The sequence below is a fragment of the Embiotoca jacksoni genome, unplaced genomic scaffold (assembly GCF_022577435.1).
Source record: "Embiotoca jacksoni isolate LCO1_2020_lvr unplaced genomic scaffold, fEmbJac1.0.p SCAF_4, whole genome shotgun sequence".
NCBI lineage: Eukaryota > Metazoa > Chordata > Actinopteri > Embiotocidae > Embiotoca > Embiotoca jacksoni.
The window spans coordinates 1,378,409-1,396,724 of record NW_027185392.1 but is presented as its reverse complement, the minus strand read 5'-3'; the positions used below and the strand labels follow the sequence as shown (position 1 = coordinate 1,396,724).

The following is an 18,316-nucleotide window of genomic DNA, read 5'->3' as shown; positions in this document are numbered from 1 at the left end:
GTACATTAAACTACGGTGTGGCACGGCGCAGGCTTCAAATAGTCCGTCGGTGATTTGATTATTTTTTTTGTTGTTGTTGTTGCTCTTTTTCGTGCGTGCTGGATTACTGCTTGGAGAGTTTTGGGGAGTTTTTTTTTTTTTTTTTTTTTTTTTTTTTTTTTGGGGGGGGGACTAAAAAAATGGAGGAATAGTTGAACTTTTTTTTTTTTTTTTTTTTTTTTGCTTGGATCTTCCTTTTTGCGATGGTAGGTCGGTTTTCATCCGTTGGATTTTACACTTGGTTGTGTGGTTAAATTATTATGTGGCGTTTTTAAGAGGGGAATCCGCTCTTCTTTTCTTTTTTTCATGATTATTCTTTTTTTTTTTTTTTCATTTTTGCGGGTAAAACGGGCTGCAGTCGCTTCACTTTTTTGGGGGGCGCCGAGGCTCCGGTTAAAAACGGCTCCGGTACCGGATGATGGTTTTTCCTCCACAACACCTTTTGCCTTTAGATCAGTTCTCTCTCTCTCTCGCGTTGGTAGTTCAGACACGTTGCCGGGGCTGTGGCTTGAATAATGCGCTGTAATAACCTTCTTAGGGGCAGATATTAAGGCCGATTGATCGCTTTACATTTACGCACGAGCGACCGGCTTCTCCCGCGGGGCTTTTTTTTTTTTTTTTTTGGTTACCCCTCGCACGTTACAACGTTTAAGGTCATTGTGGTGCAGCTCAGATGCTCTACGTTATCTGGGACGGTGAGGACGTGTGTGTGTGTGTGTGTGTGTGTGTGTGTGTGTGTGTGTGTGTGTGTGTGTGTGTGTGTGTGTGTGTGTGTGTGTGATGCAGACGGGTAGGGTACGGTCGTCCGAAACAGATTGGGAATTAATTGGAGTTGAAGCCTGTGACATGGACTCGTTAGGAAAACACGTGTAAGCCACAGTTGTGAGAATCGGGTTTGTTGAGCAGCGAGGCAGTGTGGGATGATTATTCTTGTTAAAAAAAAAAAAAAAAACGTGTTTTGATGTGGCACATCAATGCACGTTGAGAATGTAGGCTGCAGTTGATCTCTCATTTAGATTATAAATAGATAAATGAAACGGGGAAAAAAAAAAAAAAAAAAGCCTTTCATAGCTTCTTTCTCTGTGAACCCGGCCAGGGTTTTTTTTTTTTGAAAAGGACTGTTTACTTGATGTGTTTCTTTGAAGTTCAGCAGGATCTGGCTTTGATTAGATCAATACTTTGTGTTTCAGAGTGAAGAGGAGCTGAGAAGCTCCCCCGCTGCTTTTAGAGAGTGAGGAGGATTAGGCTGGAGCTCAGTGGAGGCACGACGGCACTCTCACACGGCAACCGGAGCTGGAGCCATGAGCAGGGCGCTTACGGAGCACATCGGCAGTAGCTTCCGAGAAGATGCTCCTCGTCCTCCGGTACCGGGGGAGGAAGGAGAGGCGTCATGCTGCAACCCCGGCAGATCTGCCAAAATGAGAACCCAGAGCAAGGTTAAGGAGACGCCGGCCGCCGCCGCCGCGCCTCCCGGCTCCACGCTGCGGAGGAACGAGGATGGACTCGGGGAGCCGGAGGGCAGCGCGTCCCCGGACTCGCCCCTCGTCCGGTGGACAAAGTCCCTGCATTTTCTGCTGGGCGACCGAGACGGCGCTCACCTCTTCAAGACCTTCTTGGAGCGGGAGAACTGCGTGGACACTTTGGACTTTTGGTTCGCCTGCAACGGCTTCCGGCAGATGGACTTAAAGGATACCAAAACGCTGCGAGTTGCCAAAGTTATTTTCAAGCGGTACATCGAGAACAACAGCATCGTCGCCAAGCAGCTGAAACCGGCCACCAAGACCTTCATAAAGGATAGTATCAAGAAGCAGCAGATCGACTCGGCCATGTTCGACCAGGCGCAGACGGAGATCCAGTCCAACATGGAGGAGAACGCCTACCAGATGTTCCTGACCTCTGACATATACCTCGAATACGTGCGCACCGGTTGCGAGAACGCAGCCTACATGAACCACGCCGGTCTGGGCAGCCTCAAGCTCATGTGCGGATACCTTCCTCCCCTCATAGAGGAAGAGGAGTGGAGTTGTAACGACCTGAAGGCGAAAGCGTTGGGCTCTGTGGTGGGACTGTCCACGAAGAACCTGAGGGCTACCGCGACCATCCGGACGGCCGCCGAGGTGCTGGAGAACAGCTGCAGGTAAGCTCACCTGGGTAGTCTTCATCACAGTGTGTGTTGTGTGTATTGTGTGTGTGTGTGCGTGCGTGCGTGCGTGCGTGTGCGTGTGTGGTTTACTCCGAGGTAGAGGCAGCTGATCAAAGGGTCTCGGAGGAACATGCCTCTATGTTTGTGCCCCCCTGCCTCGCAGTTAGTGGAGGGGCGGGGTGGCGACCAAACATCAATGCATCCGAGCCTTCCTTTTAAGTAAACGCCGTCTTGCAGGCAGGCGGCCCTCTGCTGGCTCGCTCAAGTTACCTCTCCTTTGAAAAAAAAAAAAAAAAAAAAAAAAAACCTTTTCCTCCAGTTCGGCAACGAGCCTCGCGACCCGCCGCGGCGAACACGCCGAACAGCGCGGGCGCTATTGTAAAGTTGCTCTTAAGCCACCCAGTTATTGTACACTGTCACAAAAAAAAAAAATAAACTCCTCATAATCCACAGAGAGATGCTGATGCAGAGTTTAAAAAAAAAAAAAAAAAAAAAAAAAAAAAATTTTTAAAAAAGGAGCTCGTGCAGCCGGTCTCATGCCAAGCGGAGATATTGTTCTCTGTTGGTCGGAGATGAAAGCCGAGCTGTTTGTGGAAAGTGTTCGGTTTCTTTTATCTTTAAGGAGCTCGTCCCACACGTTGTCCAACAGCTGAAATCAGTTGTTTTTTTTTCTCCAAGCCAGGAACAATTTCACAAACTGGATTTTATGCATGAGCCTGCATCAAAGGCTGCTTAAAAAAAAAAAAAAAAAAAAGTTTCTTTCTCTCCTCTCTCTCAACTACTTTGTCAAAAACCTCTCAGTGATAATCGCATCCAGATGTGAGGACGAGGTCCCCGTAGCACGAGAGATAATCAATACTTTCCCTGTCGGGTTATCCAAGCGGAATAGACTTTATTAATAATAGTGCATTAAACTAATGGTGTAATAACTGGGCTGAATGGCTCCCCCGAGGACGCCTCTCCTGCACGTGAGCAGATGTCAGATGGAATCAGAGCACGTTGGAAGTGGCCATGTTGAGTTCGGGGAACCAATAAGCAGCGGGTTTGTTGACATGTGGGCATCTGCTGCTCTCCCGGTGTGATCCCCTGCATTCTTGTTTTTCACTGAAAGAAAGGAGGGTGAGGAGGGGTTGTGGGGGGGGGGGGAGCTCCCCCCCCCTTCCTGCCCCTCACCATCTCTTTAGGTCAACCAATTTCCATCTCAAACATGTGGAACTAATTTTGCCACTGCACAGATTCTTCTTTTTTTTTTTTTCTTTTCTTTTCTTTTCTTTTTTTTTTCCTTTTCCTCCCCTTTCCGTCTTTTTTGAGAAACACTCCGCACACAAAAGTGACAGAAGAACACAACAACAACAACAACAACAACAACAACATCCTGGGCTCCAACCCACCCATCATCCCAACACTTCGCCAGTGTTTTCCTTCCTCTCTCTTTTTATTTTCTGTCCAGCACTTTTATCTCGGAGACTGAGCATGCTTTGGAGGGAGACAGGAAAGGGAGGGTTGAGAGGGGGGGGGGGGGGATCATGAAAGAAAGAAAAGAGATGGAGAAGGAGAGCAGGGTGAGGTGTGTGTGTGTGTGGGGGGGGCGTGGGGGGGGGGGGGGGGTGGAGAGCCCAGCTGTGCTAAATACCTGACTCTTTGCATGGACCTTCCAAAGGTCAGGTTTGTGCTCGGGGCCTTCGGCTTTAGTCATGCTGGGGTTCTCCTCAGCACTCCCGGCAGAAGGCTTTCTCATAAAGAAAGGGGCCCTCCTTCCCCCTTTCCCCCCCCCCCTCGCTCCTTCTCACTCCCTCTCTAAAGCTCAAGTTCCCCCTTCCTCCTCCTCCTCCTCCTCCTCCTCCTCCTCTTCACTACCGGAGCAGGAATGCAACACAGCAGGAGAGAGTAAAAAGACAGAGACAGAGGGGAGAGAGTTGGGAAAGGAGGGGCCCCCAGACTGGATGATAGCGAGAGGAGGGAGAGATAAAAGTGAGGAGAAGAACAGTCGGGAGAGTGGGAGAGAGAGCGGGGAGGATGGGCCCAAAACAAAAGGGCTGGAGAGGTAGCAGACCGGAGAGAAAGAAGGCTAAAGCGCTGCCGTTCATTCATTTCATCCACCCACTCCCCAGCCCCTTAAACCACCTCACAACTCATAATCCTTCAAAGAAAGAAGCCTTCGCAGCAGCAGGCCTCAAAACTCTCTCTTAAAACGTGACTTGAAACCTGCGGAGAACATCCACGAAACAAACTCCGAGCTATCCGAAATAAATGTCTGCCTTAAGTTCCCCACTACAACCCAGATGCTCCGCCCACCTCCAAACAGGAAGAAACCTCGGACAGAACCAGGATCGAAGGGAGGTTGTTTTTTTTTTCCCCCTTCCTTCTGTCAGGAGGTTTCTTCCTGTTAAAAGAAAGTTCTTCCCTTCCCTCTGTCAGGGGGGTTTCTCTCCCTCAAAGAGAACAGGTTTTTTTTTTTTCTTCCCAGCTTAAGTGGGAATAGTTGAATTGTTGGGTTCCTCTGTTCACGTCACATGTCCGCGGGTCTGTTGACAGGTCCCACCGCCGAGGAGACCCCGCCAGCCCCTACTTCGTCAACTCCGGCTACATCTTCGCCCCCGCCACCAGTGCCAACGACAGCGAGATCTCCAGCGATGCCACGACGGACGACTCCATGTCTATGACAGACAGCAGTGTGTAAGTGGTTTTAACTTCTTCTTCTTCTTCTTCTTCTTCTTCTTCTTCTTCTTTTTTTGTTAAAAACCAAAAAGCTGGTTAATCAGTTTCGTTACGACCCAGCTGGCTCCGCGGCCAGAGCTCGGAGTTGGTTTTATTATTTCCAAGTTATCTAAACGGGCCTGGAACAGATTTCAGTCGACACCTTTCCAGGAAAAAAGGTCTCGGGGTGTGAAGAAAAATATTTTGGCCTTCGACTTATTTCTCGGGGGGGGGGCGCTGTTGCGAAATAATGGTCCTTAATGTATTTTAATTGTCCTCCGCGATCGACTCCAGGTAACTCTGTTAACGTGTAGCCGGGGCCTCCGGGGAGATAACTCTGGGAAAGTCATTACGTCTGAGGACCTTTTGAAGTTTATTCTGATGCTGGAGAAGAGCGTCTTGATGCGGGCGGGGGGCGTCGCCTCCTTTTCCTCCCAAGTTGACGTGTATCCATCCCACCCACCCTTCTGCCACAACACACTTGTTTTTTTTTTTTTGTGTTTTTTTTCTTTTTTTTCTTTTTTCATATTATCTAATCGCTATTTCCCTTTGAAGAGCTGAGAGGAAGGGGGGGGGGGGGGGGGAGTGTGGAGGAGGAGGGGGGGGGGGGGTGGCCGTTCGGGCCTCAAGACAAACTCATTGAAAAATGTTGGCAGCGAATGAAAGAAGGCTCACTCACATGGTAGGTCGGTTTCCTGCCACCGGCCTCCGCGGGCGTGCTGAGATCATGTGTCTGCGAGGCTTTCGCAGGGGTTACTCATTTCTTAAGACCCTGGGACAAGACATGAGGAGCCTACTCCCACCCCACCCCTCTCCCGACCAGACTGGGACACCCCCCCCCCCCCCCCCCCCCACACACACACACACACCCTCAGTAAAAAAAAAAAGAAAATCACCTCCACCCCTCCACGGCCAGCAGCGGGAGTGTCGAGGCTCGGGGAGTGCAAGGCAGTGAGAAAATAAAGTGCACGGAGTATAAAGGGCTTAACTGAATCGCTTTCAGCCTATTGTTAGGTGAGGGGAGCTTAGCGGGATAAGAGGGTGGCTGGCTGCTTTGAAAATGACTTGCACAACTGAATAGGAGATCCCCATAAAGTACGGCCCGTGAAAAACCATGAAAGTTTTTGCCCCCCCCCCGCCCCCCCCCCCGGGCCGGGACAAAGCGGCCCGGCCCGTCACGTGTTGCAGCGCAGGGCGGGGAACGGTTCGGACCGATTAAAAAAAACAAAACATGAAAGTTGGTGAGCTGCGTTTGGGACTTTGGGGCTGTTGAGTTTTGCTGTTTATTTTTATTTTATTTTTTTTTAAAGAGTTTCCTGGTGATGCAGGAGCAGTTTGATTCTGGTACGAGATCCCTCTCACAGGTGATGTCAGCAGCCCGACTTGCAGAAAGAAAGAAAAAGTTGAATAATTGCTGAAGAGCATCGTTGTGTCAAAGTCATATTCCCTTTGACGTCCTCGTCCCGAACCGTCGTCTCTCTGCTGCGTCTCTTCTCTCTCAATCGAAAGAACAATTTGATTTGTGCGTCCTTTTATAGCGCTTAAAAGACACTGCAAATTTGAATCTCATTTCCCAGATAAAGAACAAGAAGAGAAGGATTTGGGAAGAGGGTGTGTGTGTGTGTGTGTGTGTGTGTGTGTGTGTGTGTGTGTGTGTGTGTGTGTGTGTGTGTGTGTGAGAAGAAGGGATGTGGGGGGATTTTTTTTTTTTCTCTTTTTGCTTATATCTTATTTATGGATTTACTTGGACGCTGGGGAATGCTGCTGCACCAACTTCAAACATTACCTTATCTTACAAACCAGCCTTTTGATGTTGCCGAGATCAGAGGCTCGCAGCGGAGCGCTTGCCAAACGAAGATGGCAGCGGGTGCATATGTGCATGAGTGTGAGATTTCAAAGAGGCAGCAGAAAAAGTAGCGTTTGGGCTAGGTCAGACACTTCTGAGCAGCCAAAACGGCCAAGATAATTGGCCCAGCTTAAGTAGCAACTGACTGGAAAAAGCCGGCAGACAGAATGAATAACGGCGAATGAGATTCCCAGAATAAACGCCTAATTGTCCGGAGACTTCTGGTATTCCGAAGTTATATCTCTATTTTCATATTAATATATCAGAGCTACAAAGACGGCAGCGTTAGCCTTCAGCTGCTGAGGTTAGCGCTGACTCCTCTGCCTGTTGAATAGCTGCTGTCAGAGTGGACGTGATGTCATCTGATCAGCAGGGCTTCCCCCTTTTGAAGCCCTCACTCCGAGCTTCAGCATTATCTCCTCCATTGTCCCGGCGTTGTTTTTGTGATGTGTGGGTTTTTTTTTTTTTTTTTGTCGCCTTCTGCTTCAAGGGGCTCTCCCGCCACCCCCACCCCACCCCACCCCACCCACTCCCCCACCGGCCCTTTTGATTCAGCAGTAATGTGCCTGCTCGGCGATTACAGGGTGGTGGTTGTCGGTCACTTCAATGACGAGCTGCCTCCTCGGCGCTCTTCTTCCACAGAGACGTTGGCTAATGTAGCCGAGAGGCTTTTTTTTGTTGTTTTTTTTGGTAGATCTCGGCGTGATACGCACGTCCACCGAATTTTGTACAATTCTAATAATTGCTTGCATTATATTAGGATTAAGCCTAATAAGCTCCTAACTGTGTGCTGTCCTCCGCAGAGATGGCGTCCCTCCGTACAAGCTGGGCACCAAGAAGCTGCTGCAGAGAGAAATCCACCGCAGCGTCAAGATCAACGGCCAGGTTACGCTCCCCCACTTCCCCGTGAGTCCTACTTCCTCAACTTCCGCTTCCTGTCTCGCTGTTTCCTCCTTTCTTTCTTTCTTTCTTTTGATTTTATAATCTGATATAAAAACTTTTCCCTCAAGGAGTTCTGCTTTATTTTATTCATTTATTTATTTTCACGAGCTGCTGTTGTGACAGAATACTATATTTCATTCCCCCCGCTTCGTTTCGTATAAAAAAAAAAAGAAGAAAAAGTCGGGGTAAATGAAAGGCGGGGAATTTGCATACCGCTTCTTCTTCTGCAAGTCTCTTCCTCCTCTTCCTCCTCCTCCTCCTCCTCCTCCTCCTCCTCTCCCCCCCATCCCAACTTCTGTAGGGCTGTTAATATAAACTGGTGTTGTCAGCTCTCTAACTGTATGTCACAAAGCATCATCTGTGGTGTAGTTAATAAACATCACAACAGTCCAGCACGTCGTCCCGTCAGTATTTGGGTCAGACACTTTGTGCCTCTTTCAATTCAGGATCTTTTTTTTTTGGACCCGCTCCAGTTGTTTGTGAGCAGCTTTAAGGAAGTGGGTCAGAACAGACTGACACAGGTTAGGAGGTGAGGAAGCAGGGAGATAAATCCTTTTGTCTTCATATTCAAACACAGGTGTGTGTGTGTGTGTGTGTGTGTGTGTGTGTGTGTGTGTGTGTGTGTGTGTGTGTGTGTGTGTCTGTCTGTCTGTCTGTCTGTGTGTGTGTGTGTGTGTGTGTGTGTGTGTTTTCTCTCTTCCTCTCCCTCTCTCTGTCTCTGTCTCTCTTTTCCTTTCCCACTTGCACTCCTTTAATGTCTCCCTCCTGATTTGGAGATGGCTCCGTCTCCCATGATGCACCAGCCCCAGGCAGCGGGGGCCCCGTGCAGGGCTGGCGCTCCTTTGCCAGCAGCCCCGCTCGCCTTTCTTCTTCTTCCCCTTCATCGTGTCTACAAAGAGATGAGAGGAACAACAACAAAAAACAAAAAAAAGAGAGAGGGAAAAAAAAAAGAGAGAGTCAAAATCAAGAAAGCCAGTGTGCCAAATAACAAAAAAAAAAAAAAGTAAGAAAGGAAAGGGAGAGCGAGAGAGAGAGAGAGTGAGAAGCCGGTGCATATAGTTAAAGAAAAAGGAGGATAATGTGACTAGAGTACCTCTGAGCTGCCCTGCATGCAGCCGGGGAAATAAATTACTACTTCCCCTCAGATCTCGCCAGTATTTGACTCCTCCATCCTCTTTCCCTCCTCCGTCGCCACTTCACGAACGCACATCTCAATCCTCTTCCTCCCTTTTTTTTTTTTTCATGCTGTTAATTTTGTCTCCCTCTCCCTCTCCCTGCCTCTTCTTCTTCTTCTTCTTCTTCTTCTTCTTCTTCTTCTTCTTCTTCTTCTTCTTCTTCTTCTTCTCCTCCTCTCCTCTCCGTCGATATCTGGCTTTTATTCGGAGATTTAAAGCCGCGTGTCCCTCCCACCCCTAGTGTGCGTTTGATGTTTGACAAGGGCCCTTTGAAGTGTGCTGACTTCAGAGGCTGCCTGGCTGATGGCTTGGTCGGGCTACAGAGGGTGCAGGCAGGGGGCCTCCCCTCCGAGCGAGACCAACTGCTACCCCGCCACTGCTACCCCCTTCTCCCCTCCTCCCTTTCGCCCGGCAGCCTGGCACCGCCAAGGGCAGCGGGCACGGGGAGATGTGGGGAGGAGGGTTCAGGTTAGCTGGAGGGCGAGGGCATGTGGATTAGGCCCCCTTTTTTTTTTTTTTTTTTTTTTTTTTTGGAAGAGTCGCAGGCTTTTTTGGAACAAGATAGGATTAGGGCAAGGGCAACGGATTAATGCACCATATTGCATCCGTCACAAACACTGAGCAGTCACACATTAAAAACTGTGTTGTTCGCCCTGCAGAGGACACACCGGCTGCCCAAGGAGATGACCCCCGTGGAGCCCTCGGCCTTCGCCGCCCAGCTCATCGCCCGGCTGGAGAAGCTGAAGCGAGAGCAGGACACGATGAGCTCGCTGGAGGAGAGGCTGCAGCAGATCCAGGAGGTACGCGCGCTCGAGAAACATCTGCATCACACCGCAGAAGTCTTCACTTCAGCGTGTCGAAGAACAGGGTGCCGACCAGGGGATTTAAAAGTCTGCCTCGGTTTAGCTTCCCCTCTCCGTCCTCCCCGATCTTCATCTAGGGGGAAACTTTCAAACTTATGTTTCGAGACACACTTGAAGCTCCTTCAAATAGTTCGCGCTTAGTTCCTCTCCAGTGGCACGTTTGCTGAATATGTGTAGTGCCAGTCTCTTTGTGAGGCGCAGGCACACTCTGCATTATAGATGAAGCGCACCCAAAGCCTGTTAGCGAAGATAACAGTGCGGCAAAAAGGAAAACTCGAATCAAGTTATCCCGCCGTTTGCTCTGGCTGACTTCAGAGGACGATAGATGGGAGTTGGTGGAAGCCGAGTTCCTCCGCCGGCTGCGGCTGCGTGTTAACTTTCTCCAACATCTTTGTTTTCCGTCCAGGAGGAGGAGCGGGAGGAGAGCAGCGACCTCGGCGGCACCTCCCTCCACCACCCGCTGCTCCCGTCTGGTGGTCAGTGTGAGGAGGACCCGCAGGCCATCCTGGACGAGCACCTGTCTCGCGTCCTGAAGACGCCGGGCTGCCAGTCGCCGGGCGTGGCGCGCCACTCGCCGCGCTCGCGCTCCCCGGACCGGACGGGCACCGCCGTGGTGTCCTCCGGGTCCTTCTTCGGCACTTACCCGGAGGCCGCCAAGGTCCTGATGACGGGCCGGCAGTCCACCAAGCACATCCACCACCACTACATCCACCATCACCACGCTGGGCCCAAGACCAAGGAGCAGATCGAGGCCGAGGCGGCTCAGCGCGTGCATTGCCTCTGCCCTCAAGGGGGCGCCAATTATTCCGACTTCAGCCCTAAGTGAGTGGAACCACGTAAGCCCCGCCTCCATACCTTTTAAACCTGTCGCGTCTCTGGTCCTAACCTGCCTCTCCTCCGTCCTCCAGTCGCTGCAGCACTTTGTCCAGACGGCCCGTCAAGGCCTCCGATGAGGGCGTGTCCTCGCCTCGCCTTCCCCTCGTCGCCACCAGACCGCTCGCAGAATGTTTGGCAGTGGATCTTAGAGAGCGAGAGGCAGGGCAAGCACAAGCCACACAGGTAAGAGCCACAATATCACCTGTACCGCCGAGCTCTGGTTTTTCTCCCTTTAAAGAGGAGTTTTTTCCTCCTTGCTTACGTGGGAATTGTTGGGTTCCTCTGTATGATGCTGTAAAGTTCTGTTTTGAAGACTTTGCTGTGTTAGGTACCATGAAATAGCCTGTGTTCTCATTTTGGCGCCATATAATCACAAACCGACAGGTGACGTCATTGCTGGTTGCTGATTGGTTCTAACCAACCTTTTTCTTTTTCTTTTTTTTTATCTTACCAGCACACAAGGTCTGAAGAAGTCCAACCCGCTCGAGTCCAAGGCCCCGCCCGGTCGGACCAACTCCTCCTGGGGCGGCGGCGGCATCGGCAACGGGGCGCACCTCCGCGGCCATCACCCGGGCCACCCTTTCATCCAGGACCCGGCCATGCCTCCCCTCCCCCCGCCCAACACCCTGGCCCAGCTGGAGGAGGCCTGCCGCCGCCTGGAGGAGGTCTCCAAGCCTCCGAAACAAAGGTAGAGACTCCCGGTCTGACTGAGCCACACGTCCAGTGGGGTCCTCTTCATGCCGATATGAGTTCTGATCAGTTATTGATCTCCGTCGTTGTGACAGGCATTTAGCAGCAGCCGGCAGCCTTCAGAGAGACAGGAGCCACCCGGCAGCAGCCTTCCCCTCCGGAGGCGGCTCCGTCTCCAGCACCGGACTCCCAGTAGACGAGTAAGCCTCTCCCCTCCTTCTCCTCTCACTACACAACACAGCCCCACTCAAGTCCCTTGTTCCTCCTTCCTGCCTCGATCACTCTCCACTTTTACAAATCTCATTCTTCACTCGGATCCTTATAAAAAAAAAATATATATATATATTTTTTTTTTTTTTTTTGGGAGCTGGTGTGTTTCGCCCTCTTCCTCACAGATTTGCTCGCTCTCCCCTTCAAAGAGAGATGCAGTGAGTCAGCACAGCTTCGTCTTTGAACTCCTCTTCTCTCACTTTTTAATCATTTAAGATTAAAACATGCTTTAATATGGGATCCTAAACTCCACCACCCATCTCCCAACACACACACACACACACACACACACACACACACACACACACACACACACACACACACACACTCGCCACGGGAGCCAAACAAAGATGTGTTGAGTAGCCCCTGGTTATCCACAAGCATCAGCCCCCTTCACTTCACGTTTGCTTGTTGTTCTGTGGATGTTTAACTCTTTTAGTTGTAATGAAACCTGTTTTTGATTTTCGGTCTGCAGGTCTAAGGAGCTGGTGGTCACCTACTTCTTCTGTGGCGAGGAGATCCCGTATCGCAGCATGATGAAGACCCACTGCCTCACCCTGGGTCACTTCAAGGAACAGCTCAGCAAGAAAGGCAACTACAGGTAAATATTCAGCAGGTCACACATCACACAGCGGCTGTAGAGGGCTCACTTTTCTATGTATGGATCATAGACTGTGTATAAAAGTGGAAGACTGAAAGATGAGGCCGATGCAGAAGTGTCTTAAGCTGCAATACCACCGAGCGCACTAGAGGTCGGCTCCATAGACTCCCATTCAACTTCTCTCATGAAATACAAAGACAATAATATTTCTCCACGAGTTATCTCAGTGTTGTTAACGAAAGTCCTTCCTTCTTATTAGTTTTCTGGCAGTCCGTCTGAAAATAATCCCGTCATTAATTAGAAAATAAGCTTCTAAAAGATGTGTTTTTACTGGCGTGTCTGTTTGATTGACAGGCCTGTGGTGCAGTCAGGTTACAGGCCTTTCAATCAAACGCCCCCAAAAACACGTCTTTTTGAAGCTTATTTTCTAATTAATGACGGGATTATTTTCAGACGGACCGCCAGAAAACTAATAAGAAGGAGCGACTCGTGGAGAAATATTATTGACTTCATATTTCATGAGAGAAGTTGAATGGGAGTCTGTGGAGGCTTTTTGGAGCCGACCTCTAGTGGCACTCGGTGGTATTGCAGCTTAAGGCACTTAGTCTCATTTTTCAGACCTGGAAGCTACGAACACTTTAATATACAGTCTTGTGGACTAAATCTGAACTGGAGGCTTCATAACGTTCACAAACCAACGGGTGACGTCTCTGCTGGTTGCTGCTTGTTATGGATGTGCGGGTCTTGTTATTGTACTGCTACGTGTGAAATACTGGAGGCTGATAGTTGAAAAGAAAACTGGGCTGATCCACTGTAGTCAGAGCTTACAGAGGGAGAGTGGGGAGGGGGGTGGGGGGGTTTCTGGAGTGAATTTTTTTTCTCACATCTGGTTCTGATTTCCATGCTAAGGCAGCCTTAATAAATATGGCTTTGAAGCCCGGGCCATTTTATTTTGTGCACAAAGACCATAGCAGGGCCCTCAGATTCCTCCTCCACACTGTTGCATCAGGCGTTCAAATCAAAACGCTGTGAGCAGCATCTTCTGTTAGCGTCAAACCACGGGTAGGGGAGGAAGGAGGGGGGGGGGGGGGGTAATTTAGAATATAACAGCCAATCACAGTCCAGGAAGCTTGATCACAGCTCGACATCAGCGTCAGGTTTGAGCAACATCTGCTTGTTAGAAGGAGAAGGGCACAAGAACAAGAAGTCGCTGCACCCCTGCTATCCCGTCACTGGTCGGGGGTGGGTGGGTGGGTGAGGCGGGGCTACAATGGCAGCAGAACGTGTGGAGCTGGTTAATTTGGACATGGCAGCGGTACAGCTCAGAACAGTACGCCGCGCCGCTGCCAGAACATATCGGTGCCAGATGTTGTGAAGAGAGAGAAAAACCCTGCCACATAAAAAAAAAAAAAAAAGCCAGTGGAAAGACTCTCTCTGAGACAACGTGATGACTCCGTGAGGAAGAGCGTCGCGTTTCCCCCTCCCGAGATCCGCTCCACGAGGGCGACGTGTTTTTATTGAGAGAACGAGTGAGAGGCTGCGACGTCGTCGCCGGAGGACGTCCTGCAACTTCCCCCTCCGCTGCTTGTGTGTAGTCACGATGGACGCGGAGAAGTCCGCCATCCGTACGGGTTGTTTGAATGAGCTCATAACCCCCCTCCTCCCCACCGCCTTTTTTTTTTTTTTTTTTTTTTTTTTTTTTAAATATATATATATATTGAAGCACACGAGGCCAAATGAGGCGTTTTTCCATTACAAAGCTTATCATTAAATCCCCACCCGCTGATCTGTAGCCGGGTTTAAAGTAGAGAGGAGAAATCATTAGGAGCTACAGGAGACTCCACAGTCACCGGGACCACTGCTCACCCCGGGAGTTATCTCTGCTCCAGAGAAGAAGAAGAAGAAGAAAGAAGAAGAAGATTGGGCTCGCTTGGTGACCCCTGACCTCCAGGAGACTCCTCCTCCTCCTCCTCTTCCTTCTCCTCCTCCTCCTCCTCCTCCTCCTCAGCTCCCATCCAACCCATCACACCTCTCGAGGCCTAGCTCCGCTCTTCTTCCTCTGTTCTCTGCTGGTGATCGGATGGCTGCCCCGAAATGTGTGTGTGTGTGCGTGTGTGTGTGTGTGTGTGTGTGTGTGTGTGTGTGTGTGTGCGCGCGCTGCAGTCACAGGCAGACTCTCAGGCACCTGAAACATCAACCTGTGTGACAGAAAGGCCCTTCGTTTGACAGCCAGCTCAATTAGACGTCATGGAGACACAGAGAGGGAGGGGGGGAGAGGGGAGGGAGAGGGGGGGGGGGCCTTAAGACAGCCTCTAATTAACCCTTCAACTTTAATGAGACCTTGCAGGACAGATAGATAGACATGTGCAGAAGGGTTTGGCAGAGTTAGGATGAACACACACACACACACACACACACACACACACACACACTGTTTGGGTTATCACAGGGAGGGTTTAGGTGCAGGTGGAGCTGTGCGGTGTGACGTCGAGTCAGCCTCCATTTTTGAAGCGAGGTGAAGGCGATGACTCAGCTGTTGTGATCCATTTCTGGCTCTACCAAGTGTGTGTGTGTGTGTGTGTGTGTGCGCGTGCGTGTGTGTGCGCGTCTCAGAGATGATGTCAGGCTCCTCCCATCTCTCACCTCCGTCTCCTCCTCAGGTACTACTTCAAGAAGGCGAGCGACGAGTTCGAGTGCGGCGCCGTGTTCGAGGAGGTGTGGGAGGACGCCGCCGTGCTGCCCATGTACGAGGGCAAGGTCCTGGGCAAGGTGGAGAGGATGGACTGAGGACCGCGGACCAGGACCAGAACTGTTCCTTAGCAACCTGAGCAGGAGACTCTGTGACTTACAAACACACTCTGGACTCCGTTATGTTGTTTTTGGTTTTTTTTTGTTTATTTCTTAATATTAAGCTAAACAGAGTTAATATATCCAGCACAAGAGGAGTGATTGAAGGAAGACGAGCCAATGAAGTATGCCGAACCCGGAGGAGGCTCCGCCCCCTCCCTGACTTTCTCAACCAATCAGCCTTAGAAACCACAAGGGAATGACTCAAAGACAAACGCCAGGAGGAGGAGGATGATGATGATGATGATGATGATGATGGGTGGGTGGAGGTTCGACTCCACCTCTTCTTGAATATAACCACTGAAGATGACTGTTGTGTTGCGACGTGACAACAGACTTGACGGTGCGTTGCCGCGGACACCAACCTGCTCTTAACGCCATCGCTATAGAAACGTCCGTACGTGTGCATATACATACATGCATATATGTATATATACATGTATTATATATATAGATGCTTTTTGTCATGAGTTGAAAGTTTTTATTAAGTATTTATTTAAAAAAAAAAAAAAAAAAAATCTCCCCTCCCCACACCCGTTTTTTTTTCTTCTTAAACCTGTGTCCCCGCCCCCCCTTCCCTGTTTCCAGCCAACGGGCACGCTGCTTTGAATGTTGGGAGAATACTGTGGTGGTGTTTTTTTGTTTTTGTTTTTGTTTGTTTGTTTGTTTTGTATGTGACACCGAGGACGTGACACTAGCCTAGCTCCTCCCACAGCCTTGTAGCCACGTCCCACCCACGCTAACAAACCTTAGCTGGCGGCCGCTCCCTGTCCCCGAAATCCCCCCACCCACCCCCCACTTTCCCCTCCTCCCCCCCCTCCCCCCCTCCCCACTCGTCCGAAGGTCAACCCCAGTCTTATATGCTGCTGATAGTTCGTAATGTCCAGTCCGTCACCCGAGCGTCTCCTCCTCTTCCTCTATCTTTTTTTAGTTGTGCCTTTGTTTGTACACCAGGCATTGCACAGGTGGGGGTGGGGGAAAGGGGAAGGGGTGGGGTGGGGGGGGGGGATGCCCCGAGAGACGGAGACCTGCACCATCTATTAACGGCCGTGTTTACAGCCCGCACACCAAAATAACTCGTGCTAACAAGAAGAAGAAGAAGAAGAAGAAGAAGAAGAAGTCGGGGTCGGCGAGGAAAAACAACGAGGAAACAGAAAAAACAGGAAGTGAACGTGGAAGACTCCGATATCTGTCGAATGTCGTTACGGTGACACCGTATATAACTGAGCTCCTGTGTTACATTGTAATTATGCATTTCTGAAGTTTGGACACACACACACACACACACACACACACACACACACACACACTCGATCGCTGGTGTTTAACGCGTACAGCACCTGTGCCTACATGGATGCCATACCATGTGCTGCCCTGTTTCAGGGTTTTAATATATATCCCTTGGTTTTCAGAAGGGTTTTATGTTGAAAAGATATTTTTATGCTTTTAATAATATCCTGTAATCATGTTTTTGTTTTTGTTTTTGGGGGGGGGGGAGGGTGTTTTGTTTTTGTTTTTACACCACGGCCTTTTTTTTGTGTTGTTTTTCGTTTTGGTTCATTCTATCTAAACTGTAAATTATACATTATATAAAGAGTTTCATTTAAAGATTTACATGGACCTATAATTATTGTAATTATTGAGAGATGTAGCCTTTATTAAAGTTTTATATTTTTCAAATGAACGCTGACTTGGCGGTCGCCTGTTTTCTGCCGACGTTTCACATTTGTACACCTTTTGTGTTTGTTTTTTTTCCACACAAACCTCCCGACGCCGCAGTCGGTGGCGATGCAGAAACACGTCGGATACGTTCGGGCCTCTCGCGGTCGTTCAAATCGAGAAAAAAAAAAAAGTAAAGGTTTCTTCCCCTCGGGCGGCCCGTCGTCCCTTTCTGAAAGGTCTCGGGCCGTGTTGCGCTCGGCGACTAAAACGAGTCGAGATGAACCGTCGCGAGAACGGGGTCGTTGTTCGCGGGCCGAGAAAGTGAAACCCGTCGTTAAAACGCTCCAAAAAAAAATACTCCGTCCCGCCTCGTGGGGTGACCTTCGCGTCTCCCCGACGGGACGACGCGGGAGTGTTTTTTACAGTGGTGACCTTCACGGAGGCTTTTTTTTTTTTTTTTTTTTTTTTTTTTACTGGGGATCGTTAAAACCGTGCGGACCGAAGGTGGAGAGGTGGCTGAATTTAAACCCCCGATGAAACGTGGTAAAAAAAATTTTTTTAAAATCTATAAAAAGTTGTTATTAGTAACTATTAAAAAAAAAAAAAAAAAAAACAGCTGGAGTGAAAAGCTGAAGTTTAAATTCATTAAGCTGTTCACTCGGAGCGGCGGAGGCCTTTGAAAGCGCCGCAGCGCGGTTGAACCACGGTTTTCTGTATTCGGCTCTTTAAAGAGGAGACGTTAAGCGTGGAAATGAGGGCACGGGCTAATTGGTCCTATTAAAGAGCGATGAGGACCGGCGCTGCTCTCTGACACAGTCAACACAAACATTAATGAAGCACCCTGCAAATCCCCTATCGGCCCGGCCGTGTTTGCCTCAATTATCTGGCTTTATTTCAGCAGAGAGGGTGGGAAAGAAAAAAAAAACTTTTTATTTTTTTTTATTTTTTTTATGGTTTAATAGGAGGAAGTAATTCAGCGGAGGGGTACAGTTCGATTCAAATTGTTGACATAAAAAGCAGAAGTAAGAAAGATAACAACAGTCATTACTGACAAGCTTTCGCTTCCCCACCGAGTGCCTTTTTTTTTTTTTTTTTTTTTTTTCTTCTTCTTTCTTTTTTGTTTCATTTCTGGAGCTCTTCCCGGAGTAAATACGGCAGGAAGGCGAGGAAGAACTCGTCACATCTCCCAGATATACTGGAAGCTGTTTTTTTTTTCTCGCCTTCCTGCAGCTGAACAGTTTTGTGTTTTTGAACCCCGCAAATAGCAGATTCATTTTTCCAGACCTCATCAAAAGGCACTTTAAGAAACTTCAATACATAATCAATCCATTACATCATCCCCCCCCCCCCCCCCCCCCAAAACCCAAAATCAATCCCTGCTCACTTACAAGTTGACAATAAGGAGGGTTTAATCGGGCTGAACCAGCGAGTTTCTGGTGAAGCGCCTGGAACGGGGCAGGTGTAATCCCCCCCCCCCCATCCCCCCCAAACCCCACCCAACCTCTTCCCCACCCTCTTCCCCAACTCTATTTTTACAGCCTCTCAGGGCTCGGGCTTTGAAGGGAAACCTATCCAGGAAAATTGCTTGCATTTTTCCCCACCAAAGTGTTGATAGATGGACATTGACTGTCGCATCCACCCCCCCTTCCCCCCCCCCCACCCCCA

General features: G+C 49.5%; 1 protein-coding gene across 1 annotated transcript; it reads left to right on the top strand.

The window, feature by feature from the left end:
- The first annotated feature begins 766 nt into the window (after positions 1 to 766).
- Positions 767 to 16,673, top strand: LOC138209659 (axin-2-like). The gene is given in 12 exon segments (XM_069168385.1): positions 767 to 908; positions 1,230 to 2,176; positions 4,718 to 4,858; positions 7,529 to 7,631; positions 9,502 to 9,642; positions 10,112 to 10,527; positions 10,614 to 10,695; positions 10,697 to 10,764; positions 11,036 to 11,269; positions 11,367 to 11,471; positions 12,017 to 12,142; positions 14,803 to 16,673. Coding segments are annotated over 11 exon segments (2,379 nt in total). The 5' UTR covers positions 767 to 908; positions 1,230 to 1,340; the 3' UTR covers positions 14,930 to 16,673.
- Positions 16,674 to 18,316: the final 1,643 nt, after the last annotated feature.